Genomic DNA, 23,192 nt, shown 5'->3' on the forward strand with positions numbered 1-23,192 from the left:
AGGGCAAGACCAGAACATGTGTGTCAAGGAAGCTACCTCAGAATTACATCTGTCACAGACAAGATTTATATGACCATAAACATGAGCTAACTTATCCTATACGAGCCCTATGAACCACCTTAAATTGTATCAAAGTGTGTTTAGCACACATTGAAGAAGTGTTAACTAGTTGGACAATTTTCTCCCATTTCTCTATGAGTAAAGATAGCTGAAGTTCTCTTACCCATTCATTCTTAATTTTATCAGACATAACTAGACGTATTTTCGTAATTAAATCATAAACAATTGATATTAAACTATTCTGATAGGGGTTTAAATCTAAAATATTTTCTGTAATTTCAGTTTGATGTGATATCGGAAAAGTAGGTAAAATAACCTTTAAAAAGTTTCTAATGGGTAAATCTCTGAAAAAATGTGATCTAGTCAAATTATATTTATTAGACAACTGTTCAAAGGACATGAGACAATTATCCATGAATAAATCATGAAAACATATTATTCCCTTCGTTTTCCGTAAAAGAAAAGCTTGATCAGTTCTGGATGGTTGGAAGAAAAAATTGGATATAATAGGTCGTCGTTGTCTAAACCCTTAGTGCCTAGGTGGTACATGGGGCCTTATAATACCAGCTTCATTGAGTTCGGAAATTTGCCTTTGTTGTTTTTCACACTCCCGCTTAAGTGTTCCCAGTCTACTTTCGATCTCCTTTAACAATACTTCCAAATTAGAAAATCTTGTATCAAATTTATCATCCAGGAGCTTCGACATAGCTTCCAAAGTGAGTTAAGACTTAGGATGTTGAGAGTCACCTTCTTTCTTTCCATTTCCATCACCGGCTTCCTTGCCTTCAGCTAATGCCTTTTTCCCTCTGGTACTCATTTCCAGCGATTAAAAATCAAAGTTCAAGCACATAAAAGTGTTATAAATGCTTTAATATAGATAGTAAAAGGGTGGTAAAAAGATTGAAAAATGAACGGAGCAAAGCCAAAATGCAACTTACTCCATCTAGTGCCTCAAGAGACCTCTCCAAACTGTACAATGCTGTTCCAAGAAAATTAATGCAGCTTTAATTTCATCACACCAAATATTAATTTGATTTAGTTTGTTACTGTTTGCTGCTCTTTATGGTAATATTTTTGGTATTTAGAAACTTTTCATTATTTTTGAAAGTATCATTGCTTTACAGAATTTTTTTTACATGTGCATTGACCTTTTGTACAATACAGTAAGCACATACTTTGCAGCACAATCCCTCAAATTCATCCTGAAAGCACTTGATCACTTTGTGTCCAATGTACCAGCAAAAGCAACCTTTTCAGAGTTCCTGGCAGAAATTATCTTTGCAGGCCTTATAGTAAATTCTCACAATCTAATGCCTGTAATTGTAGAATCCAAAGAAATTTTACAACTTCATCTAGATAAACCAAAACACCCACATCAAACTTAGTTGTTCATTCTCCTGGATCTTGAAAAAAAACTGTACATTTTATTTAGTATTCTACGGTGCCAATATTGAATCAACATGGATAATATTTAAAAATTAAAATTAATGGCAAAACTAATGAGATAATATTTAATATTACTGTAACTGGAAGAGAATGGATTACAGCAAAGTCCAGATCAAAACACCATTAGGTAAGACGACCTAGATGTGGGTAGAAGGGTGGGTTGACTTATCCGTCCTAATGTATTTCAATAACTCTAACACCTCCTCTGCCTTAATATCAACATGCTCCAGAACATAAACCTCACTCATATTGTCCTCACCATCATCAAGTTCCCTCTCAATTGGTGAATACCAAAGAGAAGTATTCATTGTGGACCTCGCTCACTTCCATAGCCTCCAGGCACATCTTCCCACCTTTATCTCTAATCGGTCCTATCTTCACTCCTGTCATCCTTTTTTTCTACACATAATTGAAGAATCCCTTGGGGTTTTCCTTTACCCTACTTGCCAAGGCCTTCTCATGCCCCCCCTTGCTCTTCTCAGCCCTTTCTTTAGCTCCTTTCTTGATACCCTATATTCCTCAATACACCTGTCTGATCCTTGCTTCCTAATCCTCATGTATGCTGCCTTCTTCCACCTGACTAGATTTTCCACCTCAATTGTCACCCATGGTTCCTTCACCCTACCATTCCTCATCTTTCTCACCAGGACAAATTTATCCCTAACATCCTGCAAGAGATCTCTAAACATCGACACATGTCCACAGTACATTTCCCTGCAAAAACATCATCCCAATTCACACCCGCAAGTTCTAGCCTTATAATTTGCCCTTCCCCAATTAAAAATTTTCCTGTCCTCACTGATTCTATCCCTTTCCATAATGCTGAAGGCCAGGGAGTGGTGGTCACTGTCCCCCAGATGCTCACCCACTGAGAGATCTGTGACCTGACCCGGCTTCTTACCTAATACTAGATCTAGTATGGCATTCCCCCTGGTCGGCCTGTCAACATACTGTCACAGGAATCCGTCCTGGACACACTTAACAAACTCTGCCCCGTCCAAACCCTTGGAACTAATCAGGTGCCAATCAATATTAGGGAAGTTAAAGTCACCCATAATAACAACCCTGTTATTTTTGCACCTTTCCAAAATCTGCCTCCCAATCTGCTCCTCGGTATCTCTGCTGCTACCAGGGGGCCTATAAAATACTCCCAATAGAGTAACTGCTCCCTTCCTGTCCCTGACTTCCACCCATACTGACTCAACAGAGGATCCTGCTACATTACCCACCCTTTCTGTAGCTGTAATAGTATCCCTGACCAGTAATGCCATCCCTCCTCCCCTTCTCCCCCACCCATCCCTTTTAAAGCACTGAAATCCAGGAATATTGAGAATCCATTCCTGCCCTGGTGCCAGCCAAGTCTCTGTAATGGCCACTACATCACAATTCTATGTATGTATCCAAGATCTCAGTTCATCACCTTTGTTCCTGATGCTTCTTGCACTGAGGTACACACACTTTAGCCCTTCTACCTTAACACCATTTATTCTGCTTCTCCTTCCTCAAAGCCTCTCTGTATGTTAGATCTGGCTTTACTCCATGCACTTCTTTCACTGCTCTATTGCTCCAGGTCCCATCCCCCTTGCAAATTAGTTTAAACCCTCCCGAACCATGCTAGCAAACCTACCTGCAAGGATATTGCTCCTCCTCAAGTTCAGGTGCAACCCATCCAATCTGTACAGGTCCCACCTTCCCCAGAAGAGATCCCAACGATTCAATAATCTAAAACCTTGCCCCTGCACCAACTCCTCAGCCACGCATTCAACTGCCATCTCCTCCAATTCTTACCATCACTATCACATAGCACTGGCAGAAATCCTGAGAATGCCACCCTTGAGGTCCTGTTCTTCAGCCTTCTGCCTAGTTCCCGAAACTCACACCTCAGGACCTCATCCCTCTTCCTGCCTATGTCGTTGGTGCCAACATGTATCACGACTTATGGTTGCTTTCCCTCTCGTACCAGGATGTCGTGCACCCGGTCAGAGACACCCTGGAGGCAACAAACCATGCGGGTGTCCTTCTCACGTCCACAAAATCTCCTGTCTGCTCCCCTGAATATAGAGTTTCCAATGACGACAGCTCTCCTCTTCTCCGTCCCACTCTTCTGCACCACAGAGTCAGACTCAGTGCCAGAGGCCCTGCCACCATGGTTCACACCTGATCGGTCGTCCCCGCCAACAGTATCCAGGATGGTAAACTTATTATTCAGGGGAATGGCTACAGGGGTGCTCTGCACTACCTGTCTGCTCACCTTCGCCTTCCCCCCTCTGACTGTCACCCAAAGACCAGCTTCTGGCAGCCTAGGTGTGAGTACCTCCCTGTAGCTCTCACCTATGACTGCCTCATTCTCCCTTACGAGTCAAAGGTCATCCAGTTGCTGCTCCAGATTCCTAACATGGTCTTCCAGATCACCCAGCCACATGCACTTCTGGCAAATGTGACTCTGCGGGAGAGGGGAGCTCCTCCATGGTTGGTGCATGGAATATACTGCCTGAGTCAGTAGTGGAGGCAGATACACTAGTGAAATTTAACAGACTACTAGACAGGTATATTAGGAATTTAAGGTGGGGGGGGGTTACATGGAAGGCAGGGTTTGAGGGTCGGCACAACATTGCAGGCCGAAGGGCCTGTACTGTGCTGTACTATTCTATATTCTATGTTCTTTCTTTCTTTCTTTTTAAATCTTTTTATTGAGTAAGTATACAAAAAAGGTAAGCCATATAAACATTAATACAATGTTAAAGTATAATAAAATTCCAAAAGATATCAATACCAAAAAAAATACTACAATGTAATTTAAACATAAGAAACCAAGATAACATAATAGTATACTAAATTTTATATATATCAATGGAAAAAAAAAGAAAAAAAAAACCCCAAAAAAAAAACCCACCGTGCAACTAACTAAAAGCAAGGCAAAGCAATGGGCTAACTTGAAACCAAACAGAGTTAAACTTAAAATCACGTCCTCAATCCCGACCTCCATTAAAAACAGTGAAAAAAAAACAAGAAGGGTAAATATTACATTAAATGAAAATATCGAATAAAAGGTCCCCAAATCTGTTCAAATTTAAATGAAGAATCATAAAGGTTACTTTTAATTTTCTCCAAATTCAAACATAAAATCGTCTGAGAAAACCAAAAAAAGGTAGTTGGAGCATTAAGCTCTTTCCAATGTTGTAAAATACATCTTTTCGCCATTAAAGTAAGAAATGCAATCATTCTACGGACTGAAGGGGAAAGATTACTAGAAATTTTAGGTAGTCCAAAGATAGCAGTAATAGGGTGAGGAGAGATATCTATATTTAATACCTTAGAAATAATATTGAAAATATCTCTCCAAAAAGTTTCCAAAGTAGGGCAAGACCAGAACATATGAGTTAAAGAGGCTATCTGCCCCGAACATCTATCACAGAAAGGATTAATATGCGAGTAAAAACGCGCTAACTTATCTTTGGACATATGTGCTCTATGAACCACTTTAAATTGAATTAGGGAATGTTTAGCACAAATAGAGGAAGTATTAACTAATTGTAAAATCTGCCCCCAATCATCCACAGAAATGGTAAGCCCCAATTCCTGTTCTCAATCTACCCTAATCTTATCAAATGGAGCTTTCCTAAGTTTCATAATAATATTATAAATCATAGCCGATGCACCTTTCTGACATGGATTGAGGTTAATTATCGAATCTAAAATATATGTAGGAGGAAGCATTGGAAAGGAAGAAAGTATAGTACTTAGGAAATTTCTAACTTGTAAATATCTAAAAAAATGTATTCTTGATAAGTTATATTTATTAGATAATTGTTCAAAAGACATAAGGGAACCATCTAAAAATAAATCCAAAAACCGTAAAATACCCTTAGTCTTCCAAGTTTGAAAAGCGCGATCCGTAAAAGAGGGAGGAAAAAATATGTTACCTAAAATAGGAATCGCTAACCCCAATTGATTAAGATCAAAAAATTTTCTGAATTGAAACCAAATGCGCAAAGCATATTTAACTATCGGGTTAGAGACCTGCTTAAGACGTTTCGAATCAAAAGGGAGAGAGGAGCCTAAAATAGAACCAAGTGTATAACCCTGAACAGATTGTAATTCCAATGCTACCCATTTAGGAATAGATAGTATGTCCTGGTCAAGTAACCAAAATTTCATATGTCGAATATTAATAGCCCAATAATAAAATCTAAAGTTAGGTAATGCTAAACCTCCATCTCTCTTAGCTTTCTGTAAATGTATTTTACCCAGTCTCGGATTCTTATTCTGCCAAATAAATGAAGAAATTTTAGAGTCAACTTTATCAAAGAAAGATTTTGGAACGAAAATTGGTAATGCCTGAAACACATATAAAAATTTTGGCAAAAAAAACATCTTAACTGCATTAATACGACCAATCAAAGTTAAATATAAGGGAAACCATTTAGATGAAAGTTGAGTAATATGGTCTATTAATGGTAAAAAGTTAGTCTTAAATAAATCTTTGTATTTACAAGTAATTTTAATCCCAAGATATGAAAAATAATTATTAATCAATTTGAATGGAAATTTATAATATAAGGGAAGATGTTTATTAATCGGAAAAAGTTCACTCTTACTAAGATTTAATTTATAACCTGAGAAAAGACCAAATTGTGCTAATAACTCTAAAACAGCAGGAATGGATTTCTCAGGATTAGAAATATATAAAAGTAAATCATCAGCATAGAGTGATAATTTATGGGACTTTAATCCCCGAGTTATCCCAGTAATATTGGAAGATTCTCGAATAACAATTGCAAGAGGTTCTAATGCAATATCAAATAATAGGGGACTAAGAGGACAGCCTTGTCGAGTACCACGAAAGAGAGGAAAAAAAGGTGAGTTTAAAGAGTTAGTACGAACCGAGGCTACAGGGGAATGATATAACAGTTTAATCCAGGATATAAATTTCAAGCTAAAATTAAACATTTCAAGCACCTTAAATAAATAAGGCCATTCTACTCTATCAAAAGCTTTCTCGGCATCTAAAGAAATAACACACTCAGGAACATTTTGTGAGGGAGTATAAACGATATTTAACAATGTACGAATATTATAAAAAGAGTAACGACCTTTAATAAAACCCGTTTGGTCTTCCGAAATAATAGAAGGAAGTACTTTTTCTAGTCTATTTGCTAATAACTTAGAAAAAACTTTAGAATCAACATTTAATAAAGATATTGGTCTATAAGATGCACATTGAGCAGGGTCTTTATCCTTCTTTAGTATTAGAGAAATTGATGCTCTATTAAAAGATTCAGGAAGTTTACCAAGTTTCAAAGAGGCCTCAAAAACCCTACAAAGCCAAGGAATTAATAAAGAAGCAAAACATTTATAAAATTCAACGGTAAACCCATCAGGGCCAGGAGCTTTCCCCAGATTCATAGAAAAAATAACATTCTTAATCTCATCCATTGTAATGGAAGTATCTAATAAAGAAGACATATCCTGTGAAATCTGAGGGAAGTCTAACTTATCTAAAAAATCATTCATATATTTAGAATCTCGAGGAGACTCTGATTGATATAAAGAAGAATAAAAATCACAAAAGGTTTGATTAATCCCCACATGATCCAGTATCAATCGATCATTTTGGTCATAAATCTGATTGATTTGAGATTTAACATAATTAGATTTCAATTGATTAGCCAGCAGCTTACCAATTTTGTCACTGTGAACATAAAAATCACTTCTTGTTTTCTTTAATTGGTTTACAATCGAGGACGAGAGTAGTAAACTGTGTTCCATTTGAAGTTCAGTTCTTTGTTTGTATAACTCCTCAGAAGGAGCCATAACATATTTCTTATCAATTTCTTTAATCTTGTCCACAATTGCCATCTCCTCCTGCTTCTGTTTCTTCCTCAAAGCAGCAGAATACGAAATAATCTGACCCCGAATATAGGCTTTAAAAGTGTCCCAAAGAGTGTTAACCGAAATATCTTCTGTATGGTTAATTGTAAAAAAAAGCTCAATCTGTTCATTCATAAAATTAACAAAGTCCGAGTCCTGAAGCAACAGCGAATTAAAACGCCATTGTCTATTATTTGGTATATTGGCCGTAATTTTAATAGAAAGCTTAAGTGGAGCATGATCCGAAATGGTTATAGAATCATAATCACATTTAATCACTGAAGGAATAAGACGAGAATCAATGAAAAAATAATCAATTCTTGAATAGGAATGATGAACATGTGAAAAGAAGGAAAAATCTTTTTCCTGAGGATGCAGAAAACGCCAAATGTCCGTCGACCCAGAATCAGAAAGGAAAAAATTAATCAAATTTGCAGATTTATTAGGTACAGTCCGTAACGGAGCCGAACGGTCCAAAGCTGGAGACAAACAGGTATTAAGATCTCCGCCCCAGATCAATGAAAACTCGTTCAAATTCGGAAACTGATCAAACAATGATTTATAAAATTCCGGACAATCCATATTAGGAGCATAAACATTAACCAAAACTACTTTTTTATTAAATAGTAAACCACTAACCAATAAAAATCTACCATTCGGATCAGAGATAATATCCTGTTGTATAAAAGTAACTGAGGAATCTATAAAAATAGAGACGCCTCGAATCTTAGCATTGGAGTTCGAATGAAATTGTTGGCCCTTCCAGAATTTGAAAAAACGTAGTCTGTCCCCCCTCCGTACATGGGTCTCTTATAAAAATAAAATTTGTGCTTTAAGTCTCCGGAACACTTTAAAAACTTTTTTCCTTTTAATAGGATGGTTAAGACCGTTAGTATTCCAGGAGACAAAATTAATAATAGACTCCATAAATCCTAAAGTCAACCCACAACAAGGAGGATTGACAATAGGCGCGACCCACAAACCCGGAGAGGAAACAGAACATACAAAAGATACCGGGAAAAAGGACGCAACCAGTACTTCAATAATGTATATAGCCCAAAGAGAAACAAACTAAAACGTGAAGCCCCTCCCACCACCCCCCACCCCAAGACCCCAAGGCAAAATCTAAAGCAGACCCGCCAGAAAGAAGCAAGCGCTAAAACTACCCCCATGACTTCCGGTATACACTCCCTAAAAAAAAAGGTATAAATATGAAAAGGATCAGCTAATTGTAAAACAGTAAAAAAAGTAAAAAAAAGGTAGCTCAATTAAAATACACACAGAACAGAACAAAAGCCAGAAAATATATATTAAAAAAAAACCACAATAAACCTCAAACCCATGAATAAACACAGCAACAAGAAAAAATAAGATTATTGACATAAAGTGGTTATAAAAAGCAAAACAGAATAAAAATTAAAAAATTTAAAAAAATTTTTTAAAAACTACAAAATTTAAGGCCACACAGGAAATACGTAAGATGACAAAAAGGAAATAACCACCCAGAATCCCCTGGGAAAAGAAAGAAATGACGCAGTTAAAAAGAAAGTTTAGCAACCATATTAAAAAATCAAAAATAAACTTTTCTGCCCAAATAGGGCACGAAAAAGTCAAAACCAACCAATTCACAGCCTCCGATCGACGGAGATAAATAAAAAAAGCAATTAAGATGTTGAAGATGAAAGTTGATCCAAATAACTCTGGGCATCCGATGGAGAATCAAAAAAACGAAGGGCTCCATCTAACATGCAAATCCTTAAACGTGCAGGGTACAGCAGCGCTGGTCTTAAATCCATCTTGTAGAATTCCGACATCACGGATCTGTAACGAACCCGTTGGTCCCAGATTGGTTTACTGAAATCTTCCACGAATCGGAACTTAAGATCCGAAAAATCAATGAAACCTTTAGATCGAGCGAATCGAAACAGTCTCTCCTTGTCTTGAAAGTAATGAAAACGTAAGATAACATGCCTAGGTCTATCTGACCTAGACGAGTATGATGGGATTCTGTGAACACGATCCAGAAGCGGTGGTTGGTCAGGAAATACAGTAGGGAATGCATCTTTTAAAAGTTGAGAAAAATACTTCATAGGATTGTTAGATTCAACGCCTTCCCTCACCCCGATCATTCGTAAATTCTGCCGTCGCATTCTAGATTCCAAGTCAGAGTTTTTAAAAGTCAAAAAGTCAAGTTTCTTCTTCATTACATTAATTGTTTCTTCGATTTTCCCCATCTTAAGCTCACTTTGTTGCGCGAATTGTTGAAGATCAGATATAGCCGACTGATGTTCCGCAATAAATGTTTGCATCTTATCAATTGAATCGGCAATTTTCTGGAGATTAGTTGAGATTTCCGTATGAATCAGGTCTTTAACAGGGCCTGCAATTTCCGTACGAATCATCTCCCTAACAGAGGTTGAAATTTCCCTCTGAATTAACTCCGATATAGCTTTCAAAGTCACCGGTGATTCAGTCGGGGGGAGATCCGTAGCTTTCGGTTTAACCGGAGGTTTACCATCCTTGCCGTTTTTCCCGTTCTTAGACATAGCAGATCTAAGTTCCATCCAGTTGTCGGAGAACTCAGTTTAATTCAAAGTATTGTAAGAGTTGATGCCTTAATGGTTAATTAAAGTATAGCTGACCATAGAGAAAAAAAACTCAGAGGTAATGGAGCGAGTCAAGAACGCGACTTCACTCCATGAGCGCTACCGGAAGTCCTCCTATGTTCTATGTTCTAAGATAATCTAAATACTTCAGCTTTGGAATTAACATAAATTCTATGGTACTTTCAATGATATAAAGTAAAAGCATTGTGATAAAGTATGAAAACTCCAAGAACATTTTCCCTATACATGTAAGATTACCTTAAATGCATTAAGGGTAATAAAAAATTAAAAGCATTTATGTGTGCTGCTTGTATTCCTGTGCTGTATGCTTCTTTCAATACAGTAAAATTGAACAGGCAGCAAGAACTAACTGGCATGTTTTGAGTAACAGGAACAGATGCACCTGGATAATTATTTACTTCTGAAGTAGAAAGCTAATTCAAAGTTCAAAGTAAATTTATTATCAAAGTACATATATTTCACCATATACAACCCTGAAATTTATTTTCTTCTGGGCATACTCAATAAATCTATAGAATGATAACCATAACAGAATCAATGAAAGACAGCCCAACTTGGCCATTCAACCAGAGTGCAGAAGACAACAAACTGCAAATACGAAAGGAAAGAAATGGGAATGGGACGTGGACCATTCTGATATGTTTATCCACGGCCTCCTCTACTGTCAAGATGAAGCCACAGTCAGGTTGGAGGAACAACACCTTATATTCCGTCTGGCTAGCCTCCAACCTGATGGCATGAACATTGACTTCTCAAACTTCCGCTAATGCCCCACCTCCCCCCCTTGTACCCCATCAGTTATTTATTTATATACACACACTTTCTTTTTCTCTCTCTCCTCTTTCTCCCTCATTTCCTCTCATATACCCCTTGCCCATCCTCCGGGCTTCCCCCTCCCCCTTTTCTTTCTCCCTAGGCCTCCTGTCACATGATCCTCTCATACCTCTTTTGCCAATCACCTGTCCAGCTCTTGGCTCCATCCCTCCCCCTCCTGTCTTCTCCTATCATTTTGGATCTCCCCCTCCTCCTCCCACTTTCAAATCTCTTACTAGCTCTTCTTTCAGTTAGTCCTGACGAAGGGTCTCGGCCCGAAATGTTGACTGTACCTCTTCTTAGAGATTCTGCCTGGCCTGCTGCGTTCACCAGCAACTTTTATGTGTGTTGCTTGAAATTCCAGCATCTGCAGATTTCCTCGTGTTTGCGAGGGAGATATTAAATGCATTTTTTGCATCAGTATTTACTCAAGAGATGGATTCAGAGTCAATAGAAATAAAGCAGTACAGCAGTGAGGCCATGGACCCTATACAGATTACAGAGGATGAGGTGTTTTCTGTCTTGAGGCAAATTAGAATGGACAAATCCCCAGAGCCTGACAAGGTGTTCCCTCAGACCCTGTGGGAAGCAATTTCTGCAGGGACCTTAGCAGAGATATTTCAATCATCCTTTGCGACACGCGAGGTACTGGAGGATTGAAGGATAACTAATTTTGTTCCACTGTTTAAGAAATGCGATAAAAATACACCAGGAAATTATAGGCTGGTGAGCCTGATATCAGTAGTGGAAAAGTTATTGGAAGGTATTCTGAGGGACGGGATACATGAGTATTTTGATAGTCATCTATATCAACAACCTGGATAATAATGTGGTTAAATTAATCAGCAAATTTGTGAATGACAGCAAGACTGGGGGTGTAATGGAACATGGAAGATGATCAGAATCTGCAGATGCTGGAATTTCAAGCAACACACATAAAAGTTGCTGGTGAACACAGCAGGCCAGGCAGCATCTCTAGGAAGAGGTACAGTCGACGTTTCGGGCCAAGACCCTTCGTCAGGACGAACTGAAAGAAGAGCTAGTAAGAGATTTGAAAGTGGGAGGGGGAAGGGGAGATCCGAAATGATAGGAGAAGACAGGAGGGGGAGGGATGGAGCCAAGAGCTGGACAGGTGATTGGCAAAAGGGATATGAGAAGATCATGGGACAGGAGGCCTAGGGAGAAAGAAAAGGGGGAAGGGGGAACCAGATGATGGGCATGGGGTATAGTGAGGGGGACAGAGGCAGAAAAAGGGGAGAGAGAGAGAGAGAGAGAGAGAGAGAGAAAAAAAGAATGTGTGTATATAAATAAATAACGGATGGGGTACGAGGGTAACAGATGGAACTTAATGCAGACAAGTGCAAGGTGTTCCACTTTAGTAGGACCCACCAGGATAGGTCATATACAATGAAAGTCATATACATATATACTGAAGAGTACAATAGAACAAAAGGATCTGGGAATACAGGTCCATAATTTATTGAAAGTGGCAGCACAGATAGATAAGGTCATAAAGAAAGCTTTTGGCACATTGGCGTTCATAGATCCAAGTTTTGAGTACAGAAGATGGGATGTTATGTTGAAGCTGTATAAGACATTGGTGAGGTCTAATTTGGAGTAGTGTGTGCAGTTTTGGTCACCTACCCACAGGAAAGACGTAAATAAGATTGCAAGAGTACAGAGAAAATTTACAACAATGCTGCCGGAACTAGAAGACTCAGTTATAAGGAAAGATTGAATAGGTTAGGACTTTATTTCTTGGAACATAAAAGATTGAGGCGAGATTTGATAGAGGTATACAAAAATATGAGTGGCATAGATAAAGTAAATGCAGGTGAACTTTATCCACTGAGGTTAGGTGGGACTGGAACTAGAGGCCATGGGATAAGGGTGAAAGGTGAAATATTTAATGAGAACATGAGGGGAAACTTCTTCACTCAGAGTGTCGTGAGAGTGTAGAATGAATCTGCCATTGCAGATCATTGCAAGCTTGATTTCAATGTCTAAGAGAAGTCAGAAGTCCTCCCTGATGGTAACAATGAGAAGAGGGTATCTTGAGGCATCGCTCACTGCAGATGTCTGGATGCTTGGGAGGGTAGTGTCCATGATGGAGCTAACAAAGTTTACAACTTTCTGCAGCTTATTTCACTCCAGTGCAGTGATACAGCCAGTTGGAATGCTCTCCATGGCAGATCTGTAAAAATTTGCAAGCATCTTTGGTGACACACTGAATCTACTCAAACTCTTATGAAATATAGCTGCGGTTGTGCCTTCTTTCTAATTGCATCAATTTGTTGGGCCCAGGATAGATCCCCAGAGATGCTGACACCCAGGAACTTGAAATTGCTCATCATTTACTTCTGATCCTTCAATGAGGACTGGTATGTGTTTTCTCGTTTTACTCTATCTGATGTTCACAATCAATCCTTTCGTCTTACTGACGTTCAGTACAAGGTTGTTGCTGTAAGACCACTCAAACAACTGATCTATCTTGCTCCTGTATTCCTATTTATGAGCATCTGAAATTCTGCCAATAGTTGTGTTGTCAGAAAATTTATAGATGGCACGTGAGCTCTGCCTAGCCACAAAGACAGGAGTGTAGAGAGAGTAGAGCAGTGGGTAGGCACACATGCTTGTGGTGCACACCAGTGTTAATCATCGGTGAGGTGGAGATGATATTTCCAATCCGCATAGACAGTGGTCTTTTGGTGAGGAAGCTGAGGATCCAGTTGCAGTGAGAGGTTCAGAGACCCTGGTTTTGGAACTTTAGGAATGTTGGTGTTACACACTAAGCTACAGTCAATAAACGGCAGCCTGACAAAGGTATTACTATTGTGCAGGTTATCCAAAGCTACAAATAGAGCCAATGAGATCGCATCTGCTGTAGACTTATTGTGGTGATAAGAAAATTGCAGTGGGTTCAGGTCCTTGCTTAAGTACGTGTTGATTCTAGCAATAACCAACCTCTCAAATACTATATCACGTAGATGTGAATGCTACCTGATGATAATCGTTAGGGCAGCTCACACTGCACTTCTTGGGGAATGGCATGATTGTTGCCCTTTTGAAGCAAGTGGGAACTCCAACTGTGGCAATGAGATTGAAAATGTCTTTGAACACACCCACGAAGTTGGTTGGCACAGGTTTTCAGAGCGCACTTGAGTGCTCGGTGGAGGGCACTGATGCTTTTTCCTGGTGGGTGTGGGGGTGGTGCCATTGCCATGTTGCTGCTTGAGCGTTACAGGGAGGAGCGGGGGGGGGCTTTGGGGTTCCAACATTTGACTGTCATTCATTCTTTGGGGCACTCCTCTGTTTTCGTGGATGTTTGCGAAGAAAAAGAATTTCATGATGTATACTGTACACATTTCTCTGACATTAAATGTACCTAATGAAACCTATTGGTCTGTTTTCACACACTCATCCACACAGGTTTAATGAAGTCAGTGACAACTGTGGCATATTCATTCAGACTCAACAATGAATCTCTGAATACTGTCTAATCCACCAACTCAAATCAGTCTTTTAAATGCTCCTCTGTCCATACCTTCTTCGTCCTCTACTGGTGCTGTAGTCTTCAGTCTCTGCCTATACTCAGGGACTAGAAATACAGCCAGGTGAGCAAACTTTCCAAAGTGCGGGCATGGGATGGCACATTAAGGGTTCTTGATGATAACAGTGGTCTAGTGTGTAGGTTCCTCTAGTTCCACAAGTGACATATATATTGGTGATAATTATTTAGGGACTTTTTCAAGCCGGTCTGGATAAAATCCCCCAAAATGATGAGGAAGGCATCAAGGTGCGCCGTTTCATGCCTGTTGAATATATCACTGAGTTTGTCTAGACTCTATATAGTCTGTTTGACAAGGGTCTGAGGTGGGACGTACACCACTACCAAGATGATAGCTGAAAACCTCTGTGGCAAATAATCTGGGTGACATTTGATCATGACATATTCCAGGGTCAGGTGAACAGGACTGGGATAGAACCGCCATGTTTGTGCACCACAAGGAATTAATCATAAGCATACTCCACCTCTTCTACCTTTGAAAGACTCAGCAGTCTATCTTGGCAGTGAATCATGAAGCCAGCAAGCTGTATCGCTGTGTTCAGAATAGCCAAGACATTGTGAAACAAAAAACATTAACAGTCCCTGATGTCTCTCTGGTACAGCAATCTTGCTCTGAGATCCTTCACTTTATTTTCCAGAGACTGTAAATTTGCCTGCAGAATAGATGGTAGTGGAAGTCGGAACCCTCTTCTCTATAAACAGACCTTTAATCCAGCGCAGACTCTCCTCCGCTGTCTTAAAGGGGTACTGCACTTGTAAAGGTTGACTGCGGTCGGAGATTCATCAATGTTTGAGTAGCAAAAATTTTTCTGAAAGCCTTAAAATGATGTTGCTTACTGTATTGTCCATGGCCATAGCTGTGAATTGCTGTTGTAGCCGTCTAAAATGGGAATATTTGAAGATTTCCATTGGAGCTGCGCGCACAAGTCGCCTTCTTAAATGGTTTCACCGGAAAGATATTGATATTGACCAGTTAATATTAATAATACGTAAAATAATAACACTATAAATGGGTGCCTCAGGTCAATGAAAGAAAATCTTGAGGATATGCACAGGGAAATCTTAAAACTGATCAGTTATTTTCAGCAGAAATTTCTAAAATATTGGGCACCAATATGACATTTTCATTGCGTGTTTGTGGTTTGTCTGTTGTTAATAGGACCTGGGTGTGATACAATAAGCAGAACTGAAAAAATAGTATACCAAAAAAAATCATTCTTGGATTGAAATATGGACACCAGCCAAGCTCACTGGTCAAAAAATACGAACTTCCAGCAAAATGTGGAAATGACCCCAGTTTCGGCAGAGTTTTTACCTGCCATTTCTTTTCTCTTATGTACAGTGGCAATTCAGTCCTGCTATCAGTGGTGTTTGTGTGGAGTCTGCATGCTCTCTCAGGGGCCACATAGGTTTCTCTTAGATGCTCTGGTTTCCTCCCACATCTTAAAGATGCATGAGCCTGTAGGTGAACTGCCATTGTAGTTAAGTGCCGAATCAGTGGGGTGTTGATGAGAACATGGTTCCCATGATTGACAGATCACAGGGAAAATGAAGAGGAAGAATGGAACTGTTCTGTGAGTAGGCATATACTCAATAGGCCAAATGGCTCCTAATGTCAGAGGGAAATATCGAAAATACAGATATATTTATATTAGGATGAAACATTCAAAGAACATTTTCAGCACTACTCAATTTAAGCAATACATTTTCATTCACTTACACTGTGACATATGCATACTGTCCACAGAATTGTTGCTGGATAATATTCTGTACATCTGGATTGTTCTGTTTTGATAATGTGTCTTCTAATAGGGACATAAAAAGCTTGGAAAATTCTTGGGCATCCTGTAAACATAATTACAATAGATTAAAATATTTTATAATTGAATTACAGCAAAAGGTCTTCCTAGCATTGTTAGCCAAGACCGGAATAAATTCTGGAGTTTCAAAAAATGGCCAACAAACACAATACAATAAATACTCCCAAATGCAATCAGATAATTAATAGCTTAATCTTCGAATGCATAAATATCACAATTTAATAGACAAAAAGAAAATGCTAAAAGTGAGTCAGGTGCATCTGAAGCAGTAAATACAGGTAAACATAGAAATAAACAGAAATTGATTAAATAAAGTTGCGATTAATTGAAGACAATTGAGAATTTATATCCTCAGTGAAGGTCCCTTTGAAAACCAGAATGGGCCTTCGGCCTCCAGATGGCATAATAGTTAAGATAATGAACTTGTATCTGAGTGATCTGAAGATAAAATATTCTAAGCTAATATCAACTGTAGATGCGAAATTTGCATTGAAGCATTAAATAAATTAGGAATAAATCACAAGCATCAATAAGGGTGATGATGAAACTATTGGACTGGTTTATGTATGTCCTGCAGGGAAGGAGCGATATCACCTTTGCCCATGATGTCCAATGTATGATTGTAGATGTACTTCAATGCAGCAGGTTCCGAAGTGCTTTTGAAAATAGTTTAACAACCCAATATTGTCGGGGGCAATTAAGAACATGAAAATCCAACTACCTTCCTTAAATTTAGTCTAGCATTTGTCTCTTGTCAAATAACTTCCAGTGCTTTTGTAAAATTATAACAGTTCTTATTATAGCTTCAAAGTTCTTAAAATTATGGAGGAGTCGTCTGGACCTCGGGTTGAGATTTGAAATTGGAAAAAGGCCAATTTTGATGATTCAGAAAAGATCTGGTAAGTGTGGATTGGGACAGGTTGTTTTCTGGCAAAGGTGTACTTGGTAAGTGGGAGGCCTTCAAGGTGAAATTTTAAGAGTATAGAGTCTGTATGTTTCTGTCAAACAGATTCAGGGAACTTTGGATTTTGGGAGATATTCAGGCCCTGGTTAAGAGGAAGATGGCACAGAGCAGGTACAGTAGGCAGGAAGGTATCCAGTCAAGATGGCACCAGCATACATTTCCTCGGTTAACATCTTCCAGATAGGTCACAAAAATGTCTTTTTTTTTACTCTTCATATGTCTGTTTTTCAGACGTGCTTCTGGGACTGTTAGACTCTGCGCTTTACAATTTGGTGATTGTTGGAGTGATCCAGCGCTTTGCTGTCTCCGAGAAGATCTCAGGAAGCGAGCGCGTACTCAGACAGCCTCTGTGCAAAGAAACTTCGAGACAGGCCATTAGCCGATGTTCAGCTCCACTTTGCCAGTTAAAGCGTCCATTAATCGTCAAGGGAGATTGAAACATCAAGGCGAATGTGGATGGCGAGCAAGAGTTCAGCACTGACTGCCTTCCTTTTGATCACTGCCGTTGAGGGAGTCTGTGAACAGCCTATCGCTGTGTTGTTTGCCATGGCAGATGGGTAGACCTCTCTGCCTCATGTGGTGTCTCTCTATTTCAATGAATTCTGGTGATATTGGAGGATGGTATCGTGGTTCTGCACTTATGGATTGGACTATTGTGTTTATGGACTGTGGACTTTTTCAGACTTATAGTTTTTATATTCTGTGTTTTTTTTATTGCCCGTTCCTTTTCCGTTTTGTTAGGCAAGGGGAGGGTTTTTCAGATTTGATGTTGTTAGTTTTTTTGTGAGTGGGAGAGATTGTTTTTGTGGGGTTGATGTTCCTGTTCCTCTTTCTGCAGGGGAGGGGTTTGATGTTTCTCTCTGAATGACTTTCACATTCTTTCTTTGTTTCGTGGCTATCTGGAAAAGACAAATTTCAGAATCGTATGGACACATGATAAATGAACCTTTGGGGTACTTGAGGAGTATAAGAAATGCCAGAGAATACTTAAGGAAATCAGGAGTAGTAAAAGAAGACATGAGATTGCTTGAGCAGACAAGGTGAAGGAGAATCACAAGGGATTCTACAAATATATTAAGAGCAAAAGGTTTGCAAGGGAACAAGTTAAAACAGTTTATTAAAACAGTTATAGATGAGTGTGTCCCCACAAAATCATTTATTTCCCCCAACCGGAAGCCCTGGATGAACGATGAGATTGGCAGTCTGCTGAGGGCCAGTTTAGAAACATTCAAATCTGGTGGCCAAGACAGTTACAAGTCTAGGTATGATCTCCAGAAAGCCATCTAACTCCAGACTAAACTAGAATCAACAAAGGATGCTCCATAATTGTGGCAGGGCTTGAATACTATCACCTCTTATATATTTAAAACAAGTAATAACAGGACTTCACTTCCTGATAAACAGGACTTCACTTCCTGATAAACTTAATGCCTTCTATGCTTGCTTTGACCATCAAAACCTAGAGGAACCATCACAAACTCCCACAGCCCCTGATGATCCTATGATTTCAGGATGAGGCCAACATGGAAGAAGCCTTCAGGAGGGTGAAGCCACGAAAGGCATCCAGCTCAGACAGGGTAGATGGCCAAGTACTAAAGACCTCTGCTGATCACCCGGCTAGAGTGATCACTGAGATCTTAAACCTCTCACCTCCACAGTCTAAGGTACCCACCTGCTTCAAGCAAAATTTAATTATACCAGTGCTTTAGTGACTGAGCAACAGGTCCACAGCAGATGCCATCTCATTGGCTCTTCGCTCAACCTTCGAATATCTGGACAACTGAGATGCATACTTCAGGATACTCTTTATCGACTACGGCGCAGCATTCAATACCATTATCCCCTCAAAACTAACCAATAAGCTTCAAGACCTTGGCATTAATACGTCCTTGTGCAATTGGATGTTCAACTGTCTTACTCGCTGACCCCAGTCAGTTCAGATTGGTAACAACATCTCTTCCACCATCTCCATCAACACAGGTGCACCACAAGCCATGTGCTTAGCCCCCCTGTTCTAATCACTTTACAATTATGACAGTGTGGTTAAACATAACTCCAATGCCATATTCAAATTTGCTGATGACACCACTGTTGTAGGCTGAATCAAAGGTGGGGACGAATCAGAATACAAGAGGGAGATTGAAAATCTGACTGAGTGGTGCCACGACAATATCTTACTCAATGTCTGCAAGACCAAGGAGCTGTTTACTGATATCAGAAGGAGGAAACCAGAGGTCCATGAGCCAGTACATATCAGAGGATCAGAAGTAGAGAGAGTCAGCACCTTTAAATTTCTCGATGTTATTATTTCAGAGAATCTGTCCTCGGCCCAGCACGTATGCAGTTACAAAGAAAGCATGGTAGCGACTCTGCATCCTTAGGAGTTGCGAAGATTTAGCATGACATCTAAAACTTTGACAAATTTTGCGGATGTTTAGCGGAGAGTTTATTGATTGGCTGGATCACAGCCTGATACAGAAACACCAATGTCCTTGAATGGGAATTCTTACAAAAAGTAATGAATACTGCCTAGTGAATCACGGATAAAGCCCTCCCCACCATTGAGCACATCTACACAAAGTGGTGTTGCAGAAAAGGAGGATCCCGTCATCAGGAACCCCCCACTACCCAGGACATTTGAATCCTCAATTTGCAAACTCCAGTCAGTTCGGACTGGCAACAACATCTCCTCCACCATCTCCATCAGCATAGGTGCACCACAGGCTCACTTCTCATGCTGCCATTAGGAAGGAGGCAAAGGAGCCTAAGGAGTCACCCACCAGGTTCAGGAACAGTTATTACCCATCAACCATCAGGCTCTTGAACCGAAGGGAATAACTTCACTCAACCTCAGTTGCCCCATCATTGAAATGTTTCCACAACCCACCGATTCGCTTTCAGGGACTCTTCATTTCTGTAAATGCACAGTTTATTGTCTTTTGCATATTGGTTGAATGCCCAAGTTGGTGCGGTCTTTTACTGATTCTATTATGCTTATTATTCATTATTAATTTATTGAGTATGCTCGCAAGAAATAAATCTCAGGGTTGTATATGGTGACATACATGTACTTTGAAAATAAATTTACTTTGAACTTTGAAATTGGTCCTCTTGAAGATCAAAGTAGTCATCTACTCATTGTGTCAAGAGATGGGGAAGATCATAAATGGATTTTTTACATCTGTATCAGGAGACGGACATAAAGTCTATACAGCGAGCGAAAACAGCAGTGAAGTCATGTACCATACACAGATTAAAGGAGGAGATTCTTGCTGTCTTATAACAAATTAGGGTGGATAATTCCCCTTGGACTGACAGTGTCCCCTCGGACCTTGTGGAAGGCTAGTGCAGAAATTGCAGGAACCTAGCAGAGATTTTTTAAAAGTCCTCAGCAACTGGTGCCGTATAGGAGGATTCGATGATAGCTAATGTTGTTCAGTTGTTTAAGAATAGGCCAGTGAGCCTGACATCAGTAGTGGGTGTTAGCCGTAGGTATTCTAAGGGTCCGGATATACAACTATTTGGATACACAGGGACGGATTAGGGACAGTCAACATGGGTTTGGGTGGTAGGTCACCTCTAACCAGTCTTATAGAGTTTGTTGAGGAAGTTCCTAGGAAAGTTTATGAAGGCAAAGAAGGAGATGCTGTCTACATGGATTTCAGCAACGCATTTGATAAGGTCACGCATAGCAGGTTAGTCAAAGAATTTAGTTGCTTGGCATTCAGGATGAAATAGTGGATTAGGTTAAACATTGGCTTCGCAGGAGAAGCCAGAAAGTGGTAGTAGATGGCTGCACTTCTGACCGGACGCCTATGATTAGTGGAGTGCCGCAGGAATCGGTGCTGGACCGTCGATGAGTTACCACTACTTATTGAATGATCTCAATGGTGTGCATCTCAAATAGCCTCTAATAACCTGGTCTACACATGTGGCTTAACTACAAAGCCTGGCAGAACTGTTTCTACTAACAGGAGAAGGGGCAAGAGCGAATACCGGCGCCTTAATACCAACTGCTCTCAGCAGATGGGGCTCGTCAGCTGAGGTTAGCAGCTCACTTAAGAGAAGGAATACTCTGATCTTAATCCTCCACTACAGTTATACCCAATCATGGAGAAAGCTTCAGAAGTAAACCCCAAGGAGAAATCTAGAGATATTCCCTCAGGCAGCCCTATGTCGAGTTCAATGCTGACTAGCAACTCCTGTGACAGCACTGGTGCCAAACTGTATTAGTCTGCAAATGAATTTGCAAGTGACACTAAAACTCGGGGCACAGTGGACAGCGATGAAGGCTATCAAATGTTGCAGCAGCATGATCTGAACAAAATGGAAAATGACAGATGGAGTTTAAGGCAGACAAGTGAGGTGTTGCACTTTGGAAGGACAAACCAGGGTAAGTCTGAAATTGTGAGTGATAGGGCACTGAGGAGTGTGGTAGAAAAGGAGAATCTGGGAATATGGATCCATAATTCCTTGAAAGTGGAATCACAGATAGGTAGGGTCATAAAGTGTGCCGTCATAAATGAAAGTACTGAGTACAGGAGTTGTACAAGGTGTGGGTGAGGATTAATTTGGAGTATTGTTTGCAATTCTGGTCACCTACCTACTGGAAATATATCAACAAGATTTAAAGAGTGTAGAGAAAATTTTCAGGATCTGAGGACCTGAGTGAAAGCAGTTATTGTGACACTATCACAGCTTGGAGTTCAGAGTTCAATCCCAGATTCCTCTGTAAGGAGTTTCTATGTTCTCTCTGTAGAATGTTGTGTTTCCTCTGGGTGCTCTGGTTTCCTCCCATGGTCCAAAGACATACCGTTTAGTAAGTTAATTGGTCATTTTAAATTGTTCTGTGATTAGGCTGGGGTTAAACCAGTGGCCTGCTTGTGACACATCTATTAGGGCCGGATGTCTCGAAATAAATAAATCTCTAACGTGTAGAAGAATGAGGGAGATTTGATAGGGGTATAAAAATTATGAGTATAGATAGGATAACTATTAACAATGGGTTCAATTTCACCATTTAAGAGAAATTTGGATAGGTACATGGATGGGAGGAGTTTAGAGGGCTACGGTCCAGGTACAGGTTGATGGAACAAGGAAAGGAAAGGTACGTCACATCTGGAATTTCTCCGGTTAGCGGACGATTTCCCTCCACGCCTCTCTGATGTAGTGGGGAACCGCGTTGGAGTCAAGTTACAGCAGTGGCCTTCTGCCGGGTGAGTTTCCAAAGAGATCACCAGCTCGTAACCCAGCACTAATGGAAAGCATGCAGGGAGCCGGCTGCATATGATCTCAGGACCTTTCGTCCCAAAGTCCGGCACTGATGCAACTACACTGATACCACCAGCCGGTTCAATGATGGAACAAGGCAGATTAATAATTCAGTAAGGACTAGATGAGCCAAAGGGCCTGTTTCTGTGTTGTAGTGAACTATGACTGCAAGTTAAATCTGGAAAATACAACAACAGTAACCTAGAAAACAGTATTTAATTGTCCACAAAATACTGGTGTGCTACTTTGTTAGGCAATTACATTCAGATGTTTCAATTAATGCACACTAATTCAGGATCAACTGACTACTCAAGGGAAACTGGCAGATTTGATCCTTAAACATTTTCACTCCAGCCCCAAGTATATGGTCCCTATCATGATCTGTCACACAAATCTGACTCTGTTTGAAAGCTCAATGTCATAAATTCAAAACTCAAAGTGTTACTTCCACACCTGTCACCGCCATCTTCATATTTTTCATTTATCTACAGGACCCTTCTACCGTATCAATCATTCTTGTTCCCTGCTCTCATTCCAGTTTAGTTGAAAACCAATAAATAATCCTTCGCACTTGTCTCAACTCTCATATGCCAAAGAATACAAAAACGCAGCAATGGCAACTATCCTCCTTGTGTATGTTACCGTTCAAACATATCAACTAATCAGTTCTTCTCGCTTCCTCACCAACAACTCCAATTGGAATTCCTAATCCCATAATTATTTCAATTTTTTCTCAAATCTATTTCTGTAAC

At 39.8% G+C, this 23,192-nt stretch overlaps 1 protein-coding gene across 10 annotated transcripts in view; it reads right to left on the reverse strand.

Moving 5' to 3' along the window:
- Positions 1–23,192, reverse strand: part of usp48 (ubiquitin specific peptidase 48) — a 243,158-nt gene that overhangs the window by 152,684 nt on the left and 67,282 nt on the right. For all 10 annotated transcript variants that reach the window (XR_010016075.1, XR_010016074.1, XR_010016076.1 and 7 more), the window contains one exon: positions 16,106–16,230. Coding sequence is in view for 5 of the 10 variants with exons in the window: in XM_063033067.1 (XP_062889137.1) it covers positions 16,106–16,230 (125 nt within the window). In the remaining 5 variants the exon portion in view is untranslated. The remainder of the gene's footprint in view (positions 1–16,105; positions 16,231–23,192) is intronic.

This window comes from Mobula hypostoma, chromosome 25 (assembly GCF_963921235.1).
Source record: "Mobula hypostoma chromosome 25, sMobHyp1.1, whole genome shotgun sequence".
NCBI classification, from domain to species: domain Eukaryota; kingdom Metazoa; phylum Chordata; class Chondrichthyes; order Myliobatiformes; family Myliobatidae; genus Mobula; species Mobula hypostoma.